This window comes from Pseudochaenichthys georgianus, chromosome 21 (assembly GCF_902827115.2).
Source record: "Pseudochaenichthys georgianus chromosome 21, fPseGeo1.2, whole genome shotgun sequence".
In the NCBI taxonomy this organism is placed as follows: domain Eukaryota; kingdom Metazoa; phylum Chordata; class Actinopteri; order Perciformes; family Channichthyidae; genus Pseudochaenichthys; species Pseudochaenichthys georgianus.
The window spans coordinates 9,103,349-9,123,199 of NC_047523.1; the positions used below are offsets into that span (position 1 = coordinate 9,103,349).

General features: G+C 39.7%; 1 protein-coding gene across 6 annotated transcripts in view; it reads right to left on the reverse strand.

Moving 5' to 3' along the window:
* The window catches only part of LOC117466700 (poly(rC)-binding protein 3-like), a 114,805-nt gene that overhangs the window by 4,266 nt on the left and 90,688 nt on the right, over positions 1-19,851 (reverse strand). For 4 of the 6 annotated variants that reach the window (XM_034110098.2, XM_071207041.1, XM_071207040.1 and 1 more), the window contains 11 exons: positions 17,437-17,607; positions 12,876-12,899; positions 12,730-12,762; positions 12,401-12,517; positions 11,440-11,571; positions 9,575-9,703; positions 7,891-7,965; positions 3,728-3,769; positions 2,249-2,327; positions 1,400-1,452; positions 716-885 (listed from right to left, as the gene is read on the reverse strand). In XM_034110098.2, the coding sequence (XP_033965989.1) occupies positions 716-885; positions 1,400-1,452; positions 2,249-2,327; positions 3,728-3,769; positions 7,891-7,965; positions 9,575-9,703; positions 11,440-11,571; positions 12,401-12,517; positions 12,730-12,762; positions 12,876-12,899; positions 17,437-17,607 (1,025 nt within the window). The remainder of the gene's footprint in view (positions 1-715; positions 886-1,399; positions 1,453-2,248; positions 2,328-3,727; positions 3,770-7,890; positions 7,966-9,574; positions 9,704-11,439; positions 11,572-12,400; positions 12,518-12,729; positions 12,763-12,875; positions 12,900-17,436; positions 17,608-19,851) is intronic. The other 2 variants (XM_034110099.2, XM_034110097.2) reach the window with 1 other exon arrangement.

The window sequence follows — 19,851 nt, forward strand, 5'->3', positions numbered from 1 at the left end:
TTGGAATTGTGGGAAAGCAATTGCTATTAGTTTTTCAGCGGACTGTCATCAAAGACTGAAAGTCCTGTTTGTTGAGTTTGTGGCTGCTCTGACGTTGATAACATTTGACTTTGAGGTGCAGATATCCTGGGGACATCAGTGAGGGTTGGTTTTTCTCAGAGCTGATAATGTATTACTGGTTTCGGCAGGGAGAACAGGACACAGAAGGGTACAGAATCTAGCCAGAGATATTAAATAACAAAATAGGTTTCTCAGAATTGTACTGTTCACAATCCAGAACCTGCCCTAGGTCTCGGATTGGGGCTCAGCACATCTTCGTCTTTGAGGTAGTTGCTTTTAATTGAATAACATAATTTGATAATTGACTGACGGAACACAGTTTACTTATCTGCAGATTCTGTTCAAAGACACAGCTTACTTGTCTCAGTATTTGGCATTGCTCCCAGGAGCAACTTACTTGCAAAGAGGGTACTGGCTAAAAACTCGATGCATTTTAATGCCTACACTTGGGTTGAAATAAAGGACAAAAGAAAGAAGAAAAAAGAAAAGGAAGATTATTCATCTGCTTGTCAAAACACGTCAGATATGGTGATTTTCTGGCAATCCATCAAAGTATGAATGTCATGGATGTCAGAATTAAACTAGAAAGCTACACAGCTACAGTTTTGAACCTGTGGAATTGTGCCAGATCCCAGCAGATAGGGTTACAGTTTACCTGGCATTGATGAGATACTGGGCCAAGCTGATGTTGGCAGGAGTCCCTGTGATGGTGATCTGGCGTTCCAAGGAGCCCTCCATGGCATTCGCGATTTTGATCTGCGCTCCAGACATCTGTCGGATCTCGTTTATTTTGGTTCCCTGGCGTCCAATGATGCAGCCTATTAGCTGGGGGGAGGAGAGAAAGACTTTGGAGCATTAAGCAATACATGTATCCTCATACCTTAAACATTTTACATTTAAAAAGGTGTTTAATGGGGCATGACATGGTCTGGGTTCCATTTCAATCCTATCACTGCAGAAATCAGGTTTGATTAAGTGTAACATGGTCACTCGATCAGCTGATTGGTGGAATTCTGCTTTACAAGAAGTGGAGTTGGCAGGGTCCTTGTTTGTAATCTCATTGGCTCTTATTATTTAACATTTTATTTATCGTTTAAAAACAGGATTGACTTAGGTACTCTGTGTGCAAATATGTATCTTTTGACTCAATAACACTTACAACTGCCAACCACCCTGTTCAATTGCAGTGATATGACTGTTATCTTTGCAACCTTGCATTTTTTGCACAATTAAAACTTTCTTAACATCGTTCAAATGTTGTATGACAATGCCAATTGAAAGACACCTACATTGAAAGGTACATAATGAAAAAACAAACAGTATCAGCTGTCTTACTCACATCATTGGGAATGGCAAGTTCATGGGTACTGGCTGGTGGATTGGCATCCAAACCTGAATTGGGGAGCAATTGGATAAGAAGGGAGACTTGACTAAAAAGCCCACTTTACTTCAACAGAATTATTTAGAAATGTTGGGAAATACGCTTATTACCTCCGTAGCCAAGAATTAGATGAGAAGTTTTGTTGCACTCTTGACTAAGCGTATTTCCAAAATATCAAAGTATTACTTTGAGAACTTCATAAGCCTATTTCTCAGCGGATCTTTTTGCTGGTTTTTTTACGCAGTTTCTCTTCATTCTTTATTAAATCACGTGTGTGATTGGATAGAATGTGAATAAAGTCAGCTAAAACACATTTAAATTAGAGCACATTTTCACAAGAACTCCTGATGATTCAATAAATAATTCCGTGTATAATGTTAATTGCCACACGATGAAAGTAGGGAAAAAAAGAATCAAAATTAAATTATTCATGAGATCCTCAGTTGGGTGAACAAGTTCAATTTGGATGTGGGGGTGATATTCAGTTAGTTAAAACAGAACAATGTGGGCAGCCTATTTCACTGGAGTTTTTCATCTTTAATGGAAAGTTAGACAACCTAAAAATGTGTTTGCCAAGAGACAATGCATTCCTCAATGCATTGTTTGAAAGTCAGTCCCACTGTTTTTTTAGGTTGTTCTTTTTGCATACCATAGGCATACTATCAGCCAGAGCCAAGAGAAAGATATATACAAGGAACAAATCAAAGAAGGAGAGAAACCACAGGGGTCAAGTCATGCTGTGCCAAAAGAGATAAGGGCAGGAAGGGAAAGAGAAAAATGTTTCTCAAGGGCCTTGTGGGTACGTACCAGGGAAAGCAGGGGTGGTCTGTCCGAGGGGGGTAAAGGGGGGTTGCTGCATAGCCAACTGGTGGAGCTTGGTCAACTGCTGAAGGGTTAGGAGGGAAAGTAGAACTAAGAGGTTACTGGTACACAGGTCTCACCAAGAAATGAACAGAAACTAAAGTGAAGAAACGGTGAGGAGAAGGAGGCAATGACACAGGGTGGTGGGGGACAAAAGTAAGGGAAGAGGAGGTAAAAGAGAGAGGGTGATTGTCTGTCATGGATTTCAAATACTGTTATGATCTAAGTTTTGGTTTGCTGTTTTATTTTTAAATGTATTTTGTCCTTGTGTCTTGTCTTGTTTTACTTCCTGTCTCTGTGTTTTCCCGCCTGTTTGATTGTCTAATTCATTACACCTAGTTCCAATGTTGTTTTGCATGCCCTCCTCAGCTGTGTCTTGTTTTGGTGATTAGTGTGTATTTATGCCTATCTTCACTATAGTGTTCTTTGTCAATTTGCTGTCATTGTTTCTTCGGTTTGGTTCCTGGTTTCCTGTCTGTAATATTCTGGATTTCCGCATCCTCCATTGTTCTCCCGGTTTGTTTCTCGTTTTTGTTTGCTACTTTTTCTTTTGGTTGCCTTTGCTGGTTCCTCCATTTTTCATAAAGTATTTTGAATTATCTTGAATTCTGCATTTGGGTCCTGATTCCTTTCCCCTTTGACACATACGTCATTTGTTTGTCTTTTAAGAAAATGGAGAGCGAAAGAAGTTCGCTCAAGGGCCCATTAACCAAATGTAGGGAATAATTCATTCCCATTTGCCCCCTCGATTACCATTGTGTCCTTCTATCTGGCACTATGACTCAGAACTGGGAACCTTTGGCTTTACATGCCTGTCAGAGCATCCGCCAACCCTCGGCATGGTCACAGGATTTCCATCCCCTGCTGTGGATTATTTCCATCAGCAATGGGGGAAGACGGATGCTTTCAAGTCTTGGCCTCCTTTTAAGAGGAGTTTTAATGAGGGTGGGAGAGGATGTCATGCCTGTACTTGAGTGATTGTGCCGTCAACCACCAACTCAAGCGGCATCAATCAATGCCCAACTTTGAATTAGTGGATCTGACACAAGGTAGATCTTGAGATGCGTTCACGACAAGGACAGATGAAGGCAGGTTATTAATGGAGACTACATGGTCCACCAAAAGTAAAAGGGGTGTCTATATCATAACTGCCATAAATGTATTTGCCTTTATCGATATCACAAGGTGTCAATGTGTTGTTATCAACCACAACTGGTACGAGTTGTTTCCGTCGGTTGAGCTTTAGTCCACCCATAAAGAACGAGATTAGTTATCGTGAAAGTCGCGATCTATGACTTGCCTCTTAATAGCTTTTAAAGAGCTATTGTGTCCATGACACAACATGTCTGTTACTATTTTGAAAATGTAGATAATTTAGATTTCAGTAGAATTCTTGATTGTATTAGAAAGAGACAGAGAACTCACATCTGGATGGGGTATGGCGTACTGTCCCTGAATTGTGTAGGCCTGAAGAAATGACAGAAAAAAACACATTTTAGCATGTCATTTACAATAAGCACAATAAGATAATGTTCATTCTAAGCACTATACACACCATCTGTCCACTTTTAGTTCAAATAAACATTATATGGTCTCATTTGCAAATGTTGTGTTTTTTAAATTAGTAAGTGATTTTGTTTGAATGGATATTCATTCTCTAATCAAACTCATCATTCTCTTATTCAAGTGATTATGTAAATGGCCTTGAAGAGTAATGGTGCCTTGTTATTGCAAGTGGGTGGCAAACAAGATACTGTCCGATATGATTTAGTGCATTAGTAGCAATAGTGCATCCAAAACAAACTTCAACATGTGCTTTGTGAATAAAAACAAAAATAAAGTGGTTTGATTAACTTCAGTTATGTAGATAAGGTAAGTACGTGTATGTGATGCAAGTTAACTCATGTACGTATGTTAAAATACGTCAACGTAGAGTTTTGGCTTGACACCGGACACGGACAGCAGTCTAGATAAACTGCAGTACTCCATGATTCTTCATCAAAAGTTTCTTCTGTTTCTTTTTGTACGCATGCCCGTCCTGCCCAGCTGTTTTTTTTTCCTTGTGATTAGTCCTGCACGTATTTAAAGAGCCTGTGACAGCCTCCCAACAACTGTTGTGCAATGAACTATTGGGCTACTAGTCATCTCGAACCGTCAGTTTAAAAAATAAGGTGCGATACCGTTCCGATAAATATCAATAATTTCGAACATCGAGGGGAAATTCCTTCGACTCATTTTGAAGTTTTGGGGGAAGCCGGAAGTGACGTCAATGCGGGAACGCTTCACTGTGCGGCGAGAGAGCCAAACACGGACAAAGTGTGTTGTCATGTGTAGAAATGGTGAATTACTGAGATTAGGCACGTTAATAACGTTTTAATGAAGTTGACTACAGTATATTCATATTTGTCAGTGCTTTCATGTCAATTCGGCGACATAAACATAAATGATCGTGGTGAAGATGATGATTACATTAGGATTACAAATCGGAGCTGCTGAATTTCCTCCCGTCGGATGTGATATAAAAACAAATCGATTATTTTTGTAGTTGTAAACTCAAGTGGATGAAACTACATTTATTAGTGCTTTCATGTCAATTCGGCGAACATATGATACATTAAATGATCGTGAGGAGGATGATTTAAAAATCGTTTGTTTGAGCCGGTCTGCATTTCCTGATGAAAAAACAAACCGATGCTTTTTGTAGTTGTAGTACACCAACATGGATTAAACGTGTGTTTTTTTACCACAATTTTGGGGAAATGAATGGATAAAATGCACGGATTATTATTATTATTATTCCCACTCCGATCGGGACACTAGGTCCACCGTTTCCCCGCAGCGAGGCTCCCCCCCGTTGACAGTTTACGTTGGCTGGGTGCAGTGGCGGACTGCCCATCGGGACGAATCCCGATGGGCCGGTACCGAAGTGGGCCGGTCGGATAAGTCACTAGCACATCCCCCACTCCCCCCGTTGACAATTTACTAGCGGTACCGAAGTGGGCCGGTCGAGAGTCCCGGGCTGGTCTTTAGTCCCATTCCACCACTGGCTACATGACCGTATGATCGCCCATATTGACGCACCTCATTCCTAAACTTCTAACAGATACAACATAAACCGATCCTTCAGCCTCGCATGAGCTCTCAGACACGTTCAAAATTAAACTGTCTGTCTGAGCTTGCTGCTGTGTGCACCATCGTGCGTTTGCATGCAGATGCTGGGATCCGGACGGTGCAGCTGGAGCGCTGTGCCCGCAATGACGTCACCCATCATTTGGCGGGCCTTGAAGAATCCGCGAGAAGATCCAGAAAATTGTCAACATTGAAGGCAGATTAATGGTTATCAAATTACACATATCCAAAATCAGTTCAGTAACGGTTTTCAAGGGGACAATATGTACTCAAATTGATGGGTTTGGATGATGGGGGAAACTCGTGTCACAGGCTCTTTAAGTTCTGGTTTCTGTAATTAGTTGTTGGTTGTGCGTGAGAGAGCTTTTTACCATTTGTTTAGCCTTGCCTTGCTCTGTCGATTACCTGCCATTAAAGTTATTTTTCTGGAGAACATTTGTAAATCCTGCCTTTGGTTCCACGCTGCTCTGCTCTCAATCGTGACAGACAGATGTTTTCAAATCCTAGTGTCTATAGATTGGATTTATGTCTATGTATCATCAAATAAAGCAGTTTACAAAGGTGCCTCAGGCTATGTTCAAAATGACTTCAGTGAACACAATAACATCTACAAAAAGTCAAACAATCAAAAGTCTAAATAAAAAATGGCAGCTGTTGTTGTATGAACACATTTCACACCGTCTGAACATTACTGAACATTTTAAGCTTCACAAAGTAGCTTTCTATATTGCAAAGGTGTTGCCGTGTGCCTGTGTACTCCTGTGTTAATGTGTTTGCTTTATAACATTTTTCAAAAATAGTCTTTTGTACTATATGTTCCATTAACCATCCACTACAATTTCCAGACGAAAGGAAAAGCCACCATATTTGAGTTAAGTATTTACATGGATTGTCTCCCAAATAAATCTCCTTTGTTTGCTACGTGTTCAAATGCATCCAACATATATTAGCACAGATCTGCAACTAAGATAGGAAACAGCAAATGAACTGCAAATTAAGGGTACCAAAGTCACATGTTTCGTAATGATGACAAACCACTTCTGTCTCAACCCAGTCTCACGGCATTTCGTGTTCACCAACACGATTTCCCCTTTTTTTCGTGTCACACAGAACGATTTTAAAAGCAATGTATTTCTACTTGTTGTGTGTTTCGTGCCTGCAGCACGTCTTTTTGTCCGTTCGGGTCGTGGAAGACCGGAAGCTGTGGGGTTCATAAAAACATGTTCTTACTCAATATCAAGCCACGATTATTGTTATAATTTTAAATCGTATAATGTCGGACTTTTTTTGCCGCCCGTGAGGAAAATAAATGGGGCTCAGAGCCTCAGAATACTGAAATCTGTATTTGTTTTCATACTCTTATGTACAGTATGTAGATAGTATAAGAAATGTGCAGAATACGACAGTTTAATGGTGGAGGTACACACATATTGATAGATGTCTTGTAATGCACTGTTGAGGAACCTGCAACCCAAGTTTTTCATTCATTGCATAACTTCAACGTAGTTAATATGATATGTCAATAAACCTTTGAAAATCTTGAAATCTTGAAAGGGATGTGCATATCACATAAACACCATATCCCAACGTGCATTGCGGCTAAACAATCCAATCACCGAGCTTAAACCATAGCTGAGGATCTTGGGTAATCAGTTCAGTGGGTGTGTATCTGTTTCCGGTTTTTTAATTTTGAAATTCAGTTCCTGACGGACGCCAAAGAACCCAGTGATTATAGAATTAAACAAATAAATAAAAACAAGGATAAGTGTGTGTTATTGGTGAGTAAATAACAGTATATTATTTAGAAAAGAATAACAAATTAGAAGGAAAAAACGGATACAAAAATATAGATTTCAGTATTCTGAGGCTCTGAGCCCCATTTATTTTCCTCATTGACGGCAAGAAAAGTCCGAAATTATACGATTTAAAATAAAAACAATAATCGTGGCTTGATATTGAGTAAGAACATGTTTTTATGAACCCCACAGCTTCCGGTCTTCCACGACCCGAACGGACAAAAAGACGTGTTGCAGGCACGAAACATACTACCAATAGAAATACATTGCTTTTAAAATCGTTCTGTGTGACACGAAAAAAAGGGGGAAATCGTGTTGGTGAACACGAATCAATAGATTACATGTCGTGCTCGTGACTATAACACGAAATGCCGTGAGACTGGGTTGTCTGTCTAGTTGCTACTCAGAGTGCACAGGCATATCTGCACCACACGAATGCAGAAACACACTTGTCAGGAAAATGTAAACACAGGCTATTTTAGCATTAGCAAACAAACAACCAATGATGTAAGCTTTGGAACAGGGACATCGTGATTTGTTAAAGGGTTGTGTTGGCACAGACACAACAAGTGAAAAGGCTTGCAGGAACAGCAGGCAGCAGCTGATACTGCAGTAAGTCTCAGGTTAGCTGTAGGCAGAAATTAATAAACTAGCTCAGCTTACCTGGCCACCAGAAAAAATTACCGGGGTGGAGGCAGGCTTTGGGCGATAAGGGATGGTGGCACCTTTTGGTGGAGACTGAGAGAAAGAGAGGAGAGGCAGTCAGCATGTTCTTACTTTATTAGGAAAAAGTTAAATTGGAAGATAGCAGAAACTCTAAAAGTAGGCTACACAAAATATTTTAGCTTAGCTTAGCAAAATAACTACCTCACAGAGTAACATGTCATGTCTTCTTTGTTTAAGCCGTTCTTAAACTAAATTGTGAAAGCAACAGAGTAAGTGACCTTTAGTGGTGATGAGATGCAGATTATGTGACCTTTTCACCAGAGCCAAACTAGCTGTTTCCCCGTTTCCTGTATGTATGCTAAGCTAAGACTGTAGCTTCGGATTCAATGAACAGATGGTATTGATCTGCTGAACTAACTTTTAGTATGAAACCTAATAAGAATATTTTTCCAAATCTTTAACTATTTCTTTAAAATACTCATATGTTTTCCTGGCCAGCTATTTACTGTGTGTTATTTAATGCATGCAGGGCATAGATTTTGAAAGCCATAATTATTCAATAATCATCAGGGAAGATTCGATCCCATCCAATATGCTTTATTGTCATGAATGTAAGACAGACAATATTGGCAATGCTTCGAGTAATGATGACATTAAAAGGAAAAAGAACAGGGTATAATTGGGAAAATCAAGAAAATTGCAGAAATAACTGAAAATAATGTAGAAATATTGTAGGTAATCACTTTCAGTAAATCAGACAATAATGTGTTTGTGCGCTTACTGTGATTTTATTTTCTTATTTCTGGCAGCTTTTTAAATATATTGTTCATGAACAATAAAGGAGTTGTTGAGTGCAGATGTATTCATAAAGATAGGAAAATACATAGACCCGGCAGGTCAATCCTGAGGACTAGAGCTTGAATCTCCGCAACTCTTTTCTATCTTACTTTTTTGCTGGCTTATATTTCTACGGCAGCAGGGAGGGGATTTCAGTGAGAAGGTTGGGGGCTTCCGCTCTGAATTTACCATTTCGACAGACATATCGATTTTTGCTGTGCTTCAGCAACAAGGCTGTTCAAGACAGTGGAGAGAAGGCTACATCAGGTTTCCTCTGTAGCTGCTGCTGTAGGAGGAGGACTACCCACATGGGTATTAGCTCCAAATCCAATATCATAAACAGCAAGTGTCTGCCTAATGTTGCAGAAATAGGCTTTTCCTGACAGTTCTCAGGGATAGTTATACACAAGACGTGGTCAAGTGGTAATACAAATTGCTTCAACTCCACTGTAATGAGATTATTTTGATCAGTGTTCTTAAAGTAGTTACACCACAAATGAATTATTCCATTTCTCTGTCGAATCAGGTCTGCAGTAATATAAAAAAGATATAGCAAGAGATAAATTGGCCTCAATAATAAAAAATGATTGCTTGTCAAATTGACGTTTACCTCTGCCATAGCCTAACTTGAATCTGTGAAGCAATTTTAAAACCACGAACCCTGAGAAAATGCATTAACAACAAGAAGTGAATATAACAACTTAGAGTGTCTTGGCAGAGCTGCAACATACTGTAGTGCTTGTAGCTTGAACTGTTCACAATACCGGATTTTGTAAGATCTGCAGAAATATATAATTTCTTAACTACAATTTGAAGAAAGTTGTTTTGCTATATCTCAACATACCTCGAGCATGACCACACATATTTGTTTGACACACTGGATGATGGCTTCTGGGGTTCCGGAGATTGTCACTGCACGTTCTGTGGAGTTGGGCAGCATGTCCCCTGCTACCTGGACCTGGGCCCCTGTGGACTGGAGTAGAGCAAGGGACTTTGAGGTACAATGTTAACAGGAGTCTGTTCTTGCAGTGAATCAATGCTGCACAGGAAGTGAAGAAAGCATGTTTCCACAACAAACTGGCATTGGAGGAAGGTGTATAAGACTGGGGGCAGTACATGTGTTGGTAGTGCTAGAAACCGATTAGACAAATTGTGATCCTATCAGTACAATTACTTGCAGATGTAGTCTGTGGTAACTTTGACTGCATATCTATTGTGGTGTCAACGCTAATCTATCATAATGTGTTCCTGATAAGGATATCAGAATAATGCATTATAAAATGTAGCTTTCTCCACGTCCGAAATGTTTGTAAAAGCCCATATACATGTATATTTTCAGTGTAACGTCTTGGGCGATTTGGTACTGAGTTATTCTTCTTTTTTTCAATTTCCTGCAGACCTGGCACAGGAAGTGCAATGCATTTGGCTTGGCAAACAGAGATAATGCATGTGTTTATTGGCATATCAAGCAGAGAAGTCAGAGCCAATAACTAGGCGTCACTGGAGACACTAGGCACAGGAAGAGTCCAATGCATTTGGTCTTTTCAAACAGAAATGATGCATATGTAAATGTGCATATAGAGCAGAGAAGTGAGAGCCAATCACCAGTGGTCACTAGAGACACATATGGAAATGTTGTTGTATATGGTACCAGGTGGGAATTTAACTTTTAAGAGCCGTCCATTTGTGTTCAGATCCCCCAAGATGCATGTTACTGCCAGATGTGAACAGAGCGAGTCTTGTTTATAGATGTGTGTGTTGTTGTATGTGTCTATTCCCAGCCTGGTCTTTGCCCCTTGAACCCTCCATATCTCCCACATCCGAGGTAATCATCTGACTTTGCTCCCCAGTGCCTGTAGACCGCATTTACTTATCATACAGGGTTTGTTGTGGAGTAGGTTCTGATGAATGAACAATATGTGACATTTTAAATGTGTGTGCTGAAATGATTTTCATATTCATTTCCCACCATATCAAGTAAAAAAAAACATTTAGGAAAAGGACCAATTTAACAATTCAATGATTACATTACATTGCATTGCATTTAGCGCTGACGCTTTTATCCAAAGCGACTTACAACAAGTGCGTTCGACCAACAAAATACAAACTTGAAGAAAACAGAATCATAAAGTACATCAGGTTTCATTGAGCAAAAACATGTCAAGTGCTACTCAACTGGCTTTCGATAAGCCAGCCCTTTATTAGTATATAAGTGCTTTGTTAGCAGTTCTATCGCTCGAAGTGGAGTCGAAAGAGATGAGTTTTCAGTCTGCGCCGGAAGGTGTGTAAGCTATCTGCTGTCCTGATGTCAATGGGGAGCTCATTCCACCATTTTGGAGCCAGGATAGCAAACCCACGTGTTTCTGCTGATGGGAACTTGGGTCCCCCTCGCAGCGAGGGTGCAGCGAGCCGTTTGGCTGATGCAGAGCGTAGAGCACGTGCTGGGGTGTACGGTTTAACCATGTCCTGGATGTAGGAAGGGCCAGATCCATTCGCAGCATGGTACGCAAGTACCAGTGTCTTGAAGTGAATTCTAGCAGTTACTGGAAGCCAGTGGAGGGAGCGGAGGAGCGGCGTGGTGTGGGAGATTATCATATTATCTGTTGTACTATAAGTACTCACAAAGTAACACAGAATGATAAAAGCCTATTCGTATATAAAAGGCCTGACTTATGGTAATGAATAATTTAAAAAAGTTTGATATCATACCTCTCTCATTTCTTTGATTTTGGAGCCTCCTTTCCCGATGAGAGAGCCACACTGGCTGGCTGGCACGATGAGCCTCAAGGTGACAGGGGGCTTGCTGGTGGCTTGGCTGTTGCTCATGGAATTGATGATGTCCTAAAAAACAACAACATTTCATTTTGCAGTGGTAATATTTTCAATGTGACCCAAACTAATGCATGTAATGACTCATCATAAATTAGTTTTACAAACGTAAAAGTCCAGGACTAGCTCGGAAAAACATATATGTCAAACGTCCTTTCATATGTCGACGGATAAGCAGTGCTCTGTGGCTCCGTCAGTAAATAACAAGCGGCCAGATTATACGCAGGTCATTGAGGACAAATCATTTGAAGTTCCAGTCACACTGCTTGAGTATATCAATTAGATAAGTGACATCGGAGACAGGATCAGAGAAGGTCGCCGAAAGGATGCCATTTAAATTCACCTGCAGTATTAAAGCTTTGAAATACAAACAACCACTGCAGGAGCGTGTACTACTCTATTGCTGAGTCACAATGTGCGTACTTCTATAACTACATTTGCTGTTATGCATAAGTGCCTCCCGAACTATGAGTACCAAGAACACTGGACATTTCTTAAACTTAATGACCGCTATCTACATGTATGTAATCACGACATATATATGTGTCAGTAAAGTCTGTGTTCACTCTTTAATAGCTACAATAATTGGTGCAAAATAAAACATCATACCAACTAATCCATTAACATACAGACAGACCTGTGTGTCAGCTGTGATAAATGGAGTTACCGAAACACCACGATAGATTGTTTGAAATGAGATTGGACTCAACACTTACCTAAATGACACTAATAAACTCAGGCCGACAGAGACGCTGTTTGAACATGTCGATGGCAAAAAAGGCCTTCAACTCCAAATGGAATATCAGTTCATGAGCACAGTGAGTTGTGCATCTTATCATACCTCCTCAAATTTGTAGGCTATCATAGCAAAAGCCTTGAAGATGGTGTCTGTTGGTCCAGTGATGGTGACAATCCTCTCGGGACAGTTACCCTCGGAAATATTGATTCGGGCTCCACTCTGAGAAAAAAACATGCACTGTCAATAGGGTCAACAAAGTCAATGCAAGACCTCCATTCAGGAATGAATCTCTACCAAACAGAAATAATGTATTCACTGAAGCCACGACAAAACAACATGCATGTAAGCAATTGTTTTATTCTGTAAAGTGTCGCAGTAAATCACATTGTTGTGAAAAAAGGCTACAAGGATTCTTCAAGAATTAAACTCACCTCTTCACGCATCTTCTTTACTGTTTCCCCTTTCTGTGGAAACATTCAAGAGAATTCGTATTTAAAAAGTACAATTTAAAAAGAAAAAAAAAAAAAAAAAGTGTTTTCCATTAGTACAAACATGTGTGACGATAAAAATGACATACCTTTCCAATTATACTTCCAACCTCCTGCAATAAAAGAGAGAAAAACACTTATAAAAAAGGCTTCATTGAAGAATCTTATGTATGAATGTACAGTACTAAAACGGCCTTGCTGCTGTTATCCCTTGACGAAGTGTAACCAGTAAAGGGGCATGCAGAGGATCAGAGCGGCATGACAGTGCGGAGGGTATCACTCTCCATATGCATGCAGTCACTCTTCATGAGCTTGGTGGCATGGTGAGGAAGGTGGGGCGGCGCTGCCTGCACCAGCAACACTCACTAACCTCTCCTCGGTGACTGCCAGGGTGACATCCGTTGTGACCTTGAAGCCTTTTTGTTTAATCCTTTACTCCAAAGAATTTCCAGTAATACTTTTGTTACTAGCCACAAATGGTAATGACAGATTCATATCCAAAACAAAAAAAAGGACATGAAAGCTAAGGAGTCAAAATATTCCCCTTCAATCGTATCAACATCTTTCACGTACAATATTTAGATTCAGAGCGAGGGGTATCCAGGACAGTATACGCACTTTAACGCACACTTTTCAGACTTCAACACTGTGGAGGAATGGTTGTGTCTTAGCAAAGCACTTCTAGCCCAAGGGGCACCCGATCATGCTCTCCAACAGCTCAAAGCCAAGCCAAGTATCCTTAAAAGGACATTCCTACACAACAAAACCACATTGTTGATTGCGCTTCAAGGTAAACATGTCACTGATTACGTTTGTTTTTGACAAATCACCGATATTTTTATGCAAAGGTCGGGAGTTGCACGAAAAGGATGATTGTCCCTCGTGAAATCAGAAGTCACCGTTACTTTTTAAAATGTAGATCTGTAACCTAATGGACATGACAAACATACTTAAAGCCAAGGGATCTTTTACCACACCTAACACATACATGTAGTTCGTTTTGAATAGAGTAGTGTGTTTTGTTTTCTTTTAATTCACAACCAGAAATATATTTTCCCTTGAAAGGTAATTAAGTATGTTGTTAAGTTGTATGGAGACAGGGATCTCCCGCCCCCCATACCAAGAAGGGCACCTCAGCGAAGATGTGTGGGTTCTAAAATGACCTCGTGGTCTTAACATTATCCAATGAAAAAACCCAGCCCAATATTCCCTAATCTTTTCCAATTAAAATACCATAGCCGCTTCGCAAAAAGAAAATCCAAAAGCTTAACTCAAGCAAGAAAATTACCAAATTGGCGACATCCGTGTCCCTTCAAGCAAAGCCAGTCCTTTAAAATAACATTATGAACCAAAATGTCCAAATTTGCTATATTGTTACTCAAACAAGTCAAGGTAGCAGCTTGTGGAATAAGTACAAATGATAAATGGACTGCATTTTTATAATAATTTCCAAGTCTTTACGACCCCTTAAAGTGCTTTTAAATACACAGGGCATACCATTGGGGCAATTTGGGGTTAAGTATTTAGCCCAAGGACACATCATTACGGAGAGATTCAACCACCGGCATCCGGTTGGAAGATGGAATGATTGGAAGGACTTATTATGTTCCTGCAACCACCATATATTAAAAAAGATGCCTTTGTTTTGTCATGATGCAAAGTGCATTTCAACAAATATAGCAAAATGTTTCAAAAACACATTACCCACCCTAGCTTTAAGGCAGCACCAACCTTCTTTCTATTTCACTCATAGCCATTGCCCTTTAACAAACTGTTCAGACCCAGAACAAGTGCTTGCAGCTCGTAGTTCACGCAAAAGTGCCACGGCTTTTCTGCCGAGCATGATGGATCTTAACCAGAATGTTCACCCCCACACACACACACACACACACACACACACACACACACACACACACACACACACACACACACACACACACACACACACACACACACACACACACACACACACACACACACACACACACACACACACACACACACACACACACACACACACACACACACACACACACACACACACACACACACACACACACACACACACACACACACACACACACACACACACACACACACAGACAGATCTGACCAGCTCTTACAGAGTAGAAGAGGAGCCGGAGAGCACGCTTCACAAGTGTCTGAACACAATTTTGATAGCCACTTACTCTGTGCTCTGTGAAACCTGAAAACACTGAGGGCGGATAGAACACGCTAAGCAGTCAGTAGAAGTCTGGAGTGGAGTTTTCAGATCAACCTGATCCCAGAGGCTCTGTATGTCAGACTACGCAGTATACTGTTGTCAAGGACGGTCTTAGTGTTCAACATTTAATTATCTGTTTAAATGCTAATTAAAGGTGAGGTAGGTCATTTTGGAGAAACCAGCTAGAGTGCGCTAGAATTTGAAAATACACAACCGGAAAAAATCTGCCTCTTCCTTCAGACTTCCTACAGAGCCCCTCCTCCAACACACACGAACGCGCACATGACCAATGAGGGCACGAGATAAGTTTGTGCCCCGATGGAAGGCTGACAGGCAGGTAGGCCATCCAGTTACTTTTGCCGGGCCGGCTCAGATGATTGGTCGTGCTTTTTACAGCGCTATGGCTTCCAGAGATTAATTTTTTTATGTATTTATTGTCAAAGCATTTCATGTATTCATTACTATCGGGATGTTAAGAGCATTCCATGGAATATAACAAAAAGTGTTATAAATTACATACCCCACCTTTAAGTTGTTATAATCAAATAAAGGAATAAGGACTAAATGAAACTTAGAACAAAATCCACACAAATATCAACTGGAACACTATCGCTTTAACAAAGTGCAAAAGAATAAGCAACAAAATAGATAATAAATTGGAAAGATATTCACAAAAAATTACAGAGAATACAAAATGAAGAGAGTGATTTGGATTTATGCTAATAAAATGTATTAATTACTAGAGAATGGACAGGAAGTGTATGCAAAAATGATTCGTAATATATTCATTTGAACCACTGGCTACTAAATGTACTATAGGTTATAATAATTTCTCTAAATATTCACAAATGATGAGCTTTCGTGTGAAACAGTACATTGGCAGAACACAGTCAGAGAATGCTTCAGTTGCTTGAACTTATAAACGAAAAAGTAAAACATCTAAACGTTATACTATCCTACAGGGAACAAGGCAATTATGGCAATTCTAAAAAGAGATGGGACATAGAAATCCTGTCAAAATACAGTTTATCATATGATATCTCATATGTAAAGAATTAGTCTGACCAGTGTTGAAAAAGTTCTTCAACTTAGGAGAAAGTCTTAAACATTGTTCAACCAAAGAAGCCTTTACAACCCTTCCAATATCATCTAAATAAGGTATGATACAAATGGAGTTGCGTTTAAACAAAACAGGAAATTGGATGGACATAAAACTTCAATCTATCAGCACCTGGAAAGATTCAAAGAGATCAAATAAATGGAAAAAATAAGTCGAAAAACAAAGGAGTTTCAAATAAATGGGTCACAGAAAAAAAAAGTGGAAAACCTCAGCTAAAGATTTGTTAATGCCCTTTTCCCTTTGGTATAGATCTCTAGATGTGGCAGGATGAACACATTGAGTGATGACACTGATAACTTGCAAAGTATACTGTATTGAGGTCAAGCTATTGCAAAGCTGCACGAGAAGACAAAGACAGCTGCCTTCCAGCCGCCAAGAGGTTTGAATGCAGAGAGGCCGACCTCTGCATCAAATCTGTTGTACTATATAAGGGCTTAAGAAGAAGATCAGCAGAGCAAAAATCAAAGCTCAGCAACTTCATTTCAGCAGCAGAGGCCTAGTCACACAAGGACCTAAACACATCTTTGCTTATGTATAGTCCATGTGTCTGTACTCTGGTCATTTAAACTAGCAAACCGGAGAGACAAAGATACCAACAGCGTGTCATCAGTCATGGCCCAAGGACAACCCTTTCCACGTAGAGAATGTCGTAAAAGCCTTTCAATATGTCGAACTACTTTGTGTCTGCAGTCATGACATCAAACCGGTGACAGACTGCTCGCTGAATCCCATAACCCATAGCTGTATTCAAGGAGGAACATGCAATGCTGATTGGCTTTCGTGAGACAGCATCAAGCACATTTCTTGCTTGACTTAAACAAATTGAAATTCTTGCCAATAGTGCGAACATGTTCAATCTCTTGGTTTCCATTCTGTAAGCGTCATCAGTTTCTTTGTGGTTCTACTTGAAGGACTGCTAGATCCATGTTCTTCCCATGTTGCAACCAATAGCATATTTTCACCAGAGCCTCCTTGCCTGGTGAACCTCTTTTAAGTATATGCCGCCAGCTTGAAACACAGGTTCTCTGTTACAAATCAGTTGGTCCATGTCCAAGCAGTGAGAACAGCCAATGGCATCATAATTAGTGTAAGGTAGCTATATTAGTGAAATGACCCTCTAAGTGTTGAGGCTTCTGACCTCAAAGAGGATAATAGCTCTGGACTTGTTAGAGAGAACATCAATTAGCTCCAAATGGTTTCTTAAAAGGTCATAAATAACTTAAAGGCCCATTAAATTAGGAACTTGTTTCCCTGCATGTCGTATCTTTTTTTGTACCAAAGCCAGATAAAAAGTCTGTCTGCTTACTTTTCCGTGCATGAGGAGGCGGATGGTGAGGGTGACATTGAGGCCGCCCTCTGACGGGACTTTAGTGGGTTCCATCTCCATGCTGGGGGGAAGTAAGGCCAAAGCAATGTCCTGGAATGGGATGTCCTCAAGAGGAGAATGGGTAGGGTGGAATACCAGCCAGCCAGTCACCTGCCAAACACAATATACGTTACACACTGTATACACTTATATTTGTACAATTATAATTAAACAGAGAGAGCATTAATGTAAAAAGATGAATAGATTGATATATAGATAGGCTCTATTGATTTACATATATCGCAATATGACTTTCAGAGTATTTATTGCCCCGAAGAATTTCATCTTGAGGTAATGAGAGGGATATGTGTAAATAATTCAATGATAAACTAACTATAGCAAGTTTTGTCATAAAGAAGATTGGATGTTATCTAGAGTGACAAGTAAAGGTCCACATTGGTTTCAAATCGACATTGATCATTGAACACCAGCTTATCAATAAATGCTTTGAAAAAACTCCTGACAATAATCCTACTGTATGACTTGCAGACATCATTAGATGTATTGTGTTTGAAGGTTCCTTCCTATAAGTCAGACATTACATCTTTCCTCCAGTGCCCTCATTACATGTATTCAAATCATTTTGTCTCCCCTTTGCCTTTGCTAGTAAGGCAAAGGCAAAGGGGACAGTCATGCATTGATGGCTCAGCAAAAAATAAGGAACGCTTATTTTTGGGTAGAATAAGGAATGTTCTGTTTGTTTTATTGTATTATCTTGCTAAGGTTACATTATGTATATTACATCAGGACATCTATACTAGGTATGTTCCCTTGAGTTACTGCAAGGGCATCTTCAGGAAAGATAAATGAAAGATGCATGATTACATTCAATTTGATTCTCCCAATGGCTTGAACCGCTAAGCCTTTGATCACCGATGTTGTTCTCTAACCATGTTGCCATTGTCCTTACACCCAGCCAGCATGACCAATATTCATTTTCCTAATCCCCCTAATGTTGATGTTCTGCTGTTTTAATTACCTGCAGAAGTTGTCATTTCATTTTATACAGAAATCAAACAGCCACAAGGGAATTCTAGCCAATCAAATGTCCTCTGTGGACTGACGTTGGGCACATTTATGTTGGTTTTATGGTTGTTGGCTACAAATTCAAGTCCAAAATACAGTTATAATTTCAGCCAGACACAACCTATAGGCTATGTTTGTGCTCATTCAAAAAGAAAAACTCATCACTTCAGTATCCCAAAATATAGACATTAAGAACATAGACCAATATAAATAATAGTGCTGCTTTTATTAATCAATTCGTTCTCAAATATGTGGCTAAATTAATTGGCAACTATTTTGCCTGATAAATCAGTATATGTAATTTTCTTTGAGAAAATCAAAGATGATCTGATTCCAGCCTCTTTAGTTCGAATATGATCTGGTTTCTTTACCCCTGTTGTGAACAAAGTATGGCATTTGAGGATGCCACCTTGGGTTTTAGGAAAATATATTTTCACTTGTTTTATTTATTTATTATTTTATTTAAATGTATTCATAAATGAGAACATGTTGTTCTCGCAGTCGTAACATTACACACTACGGTAGGATGAGTGGTGGCATGCCACACAACTTTAGTTTGCAGTCCGCCATTAAAACAAACGAAGAAGAAGAACGCCAGGTGAAGCTGGCTCCTTTATTAATCAATTATCCAGACATGTATACTATAGCCAATATTATCTCGCTAAGAATATTTACTGAATGTGGGCTCATGAAACGTTCGACAAATATGAGTCCATGCACTTAGACAACACAACAGGCTGTTAACTCAACAACAAGAAAGTGAGCTATCTACTGACATAACCGTTAGCTTAATTAGCTAAGTTATGCTAACACCGTGCGCTAGGTAGCAGCCATGGAAGGTGGATTGTTGGTGAAAGTGGACACAAAAAAAAAACTACGCAGCAACACCTCCTCTGTGAAGAAGTATCTGATATGGACATGAATGTCAACCAGTTGTCTTCCACGAAGAACCGGAGAATGACCAATATCTAAAAAATGGTGAGTAAATTAACCCTGTGTTTGTTTGGATGCAGAAGTCGTTATTGTTCACCTTATGCACTGTTGGTGGTTTGTTATTGTGTGTAGTCTATTCGGAAGTTTGGGTAGTGGTTTGTTTGTTTGTTTGTTTGTATTGAAGGAAGGAATGCTTCTGCCCTGTCGAGGCTAATTTGTTTGCATCAGTAGAGTGATATTAGAATGACTTATGTGATTATTGCACTGCCTTGATGCGGAGGTAGAATTGTTTTAAATGTCGTGTTAACGAACAAAAAACAAACCTAAAAACGTTGTTTTTAATATTATATTAGTTCATTTCAGTTCAATTCCTTCAAATGTTTCTGTTGTGGAACT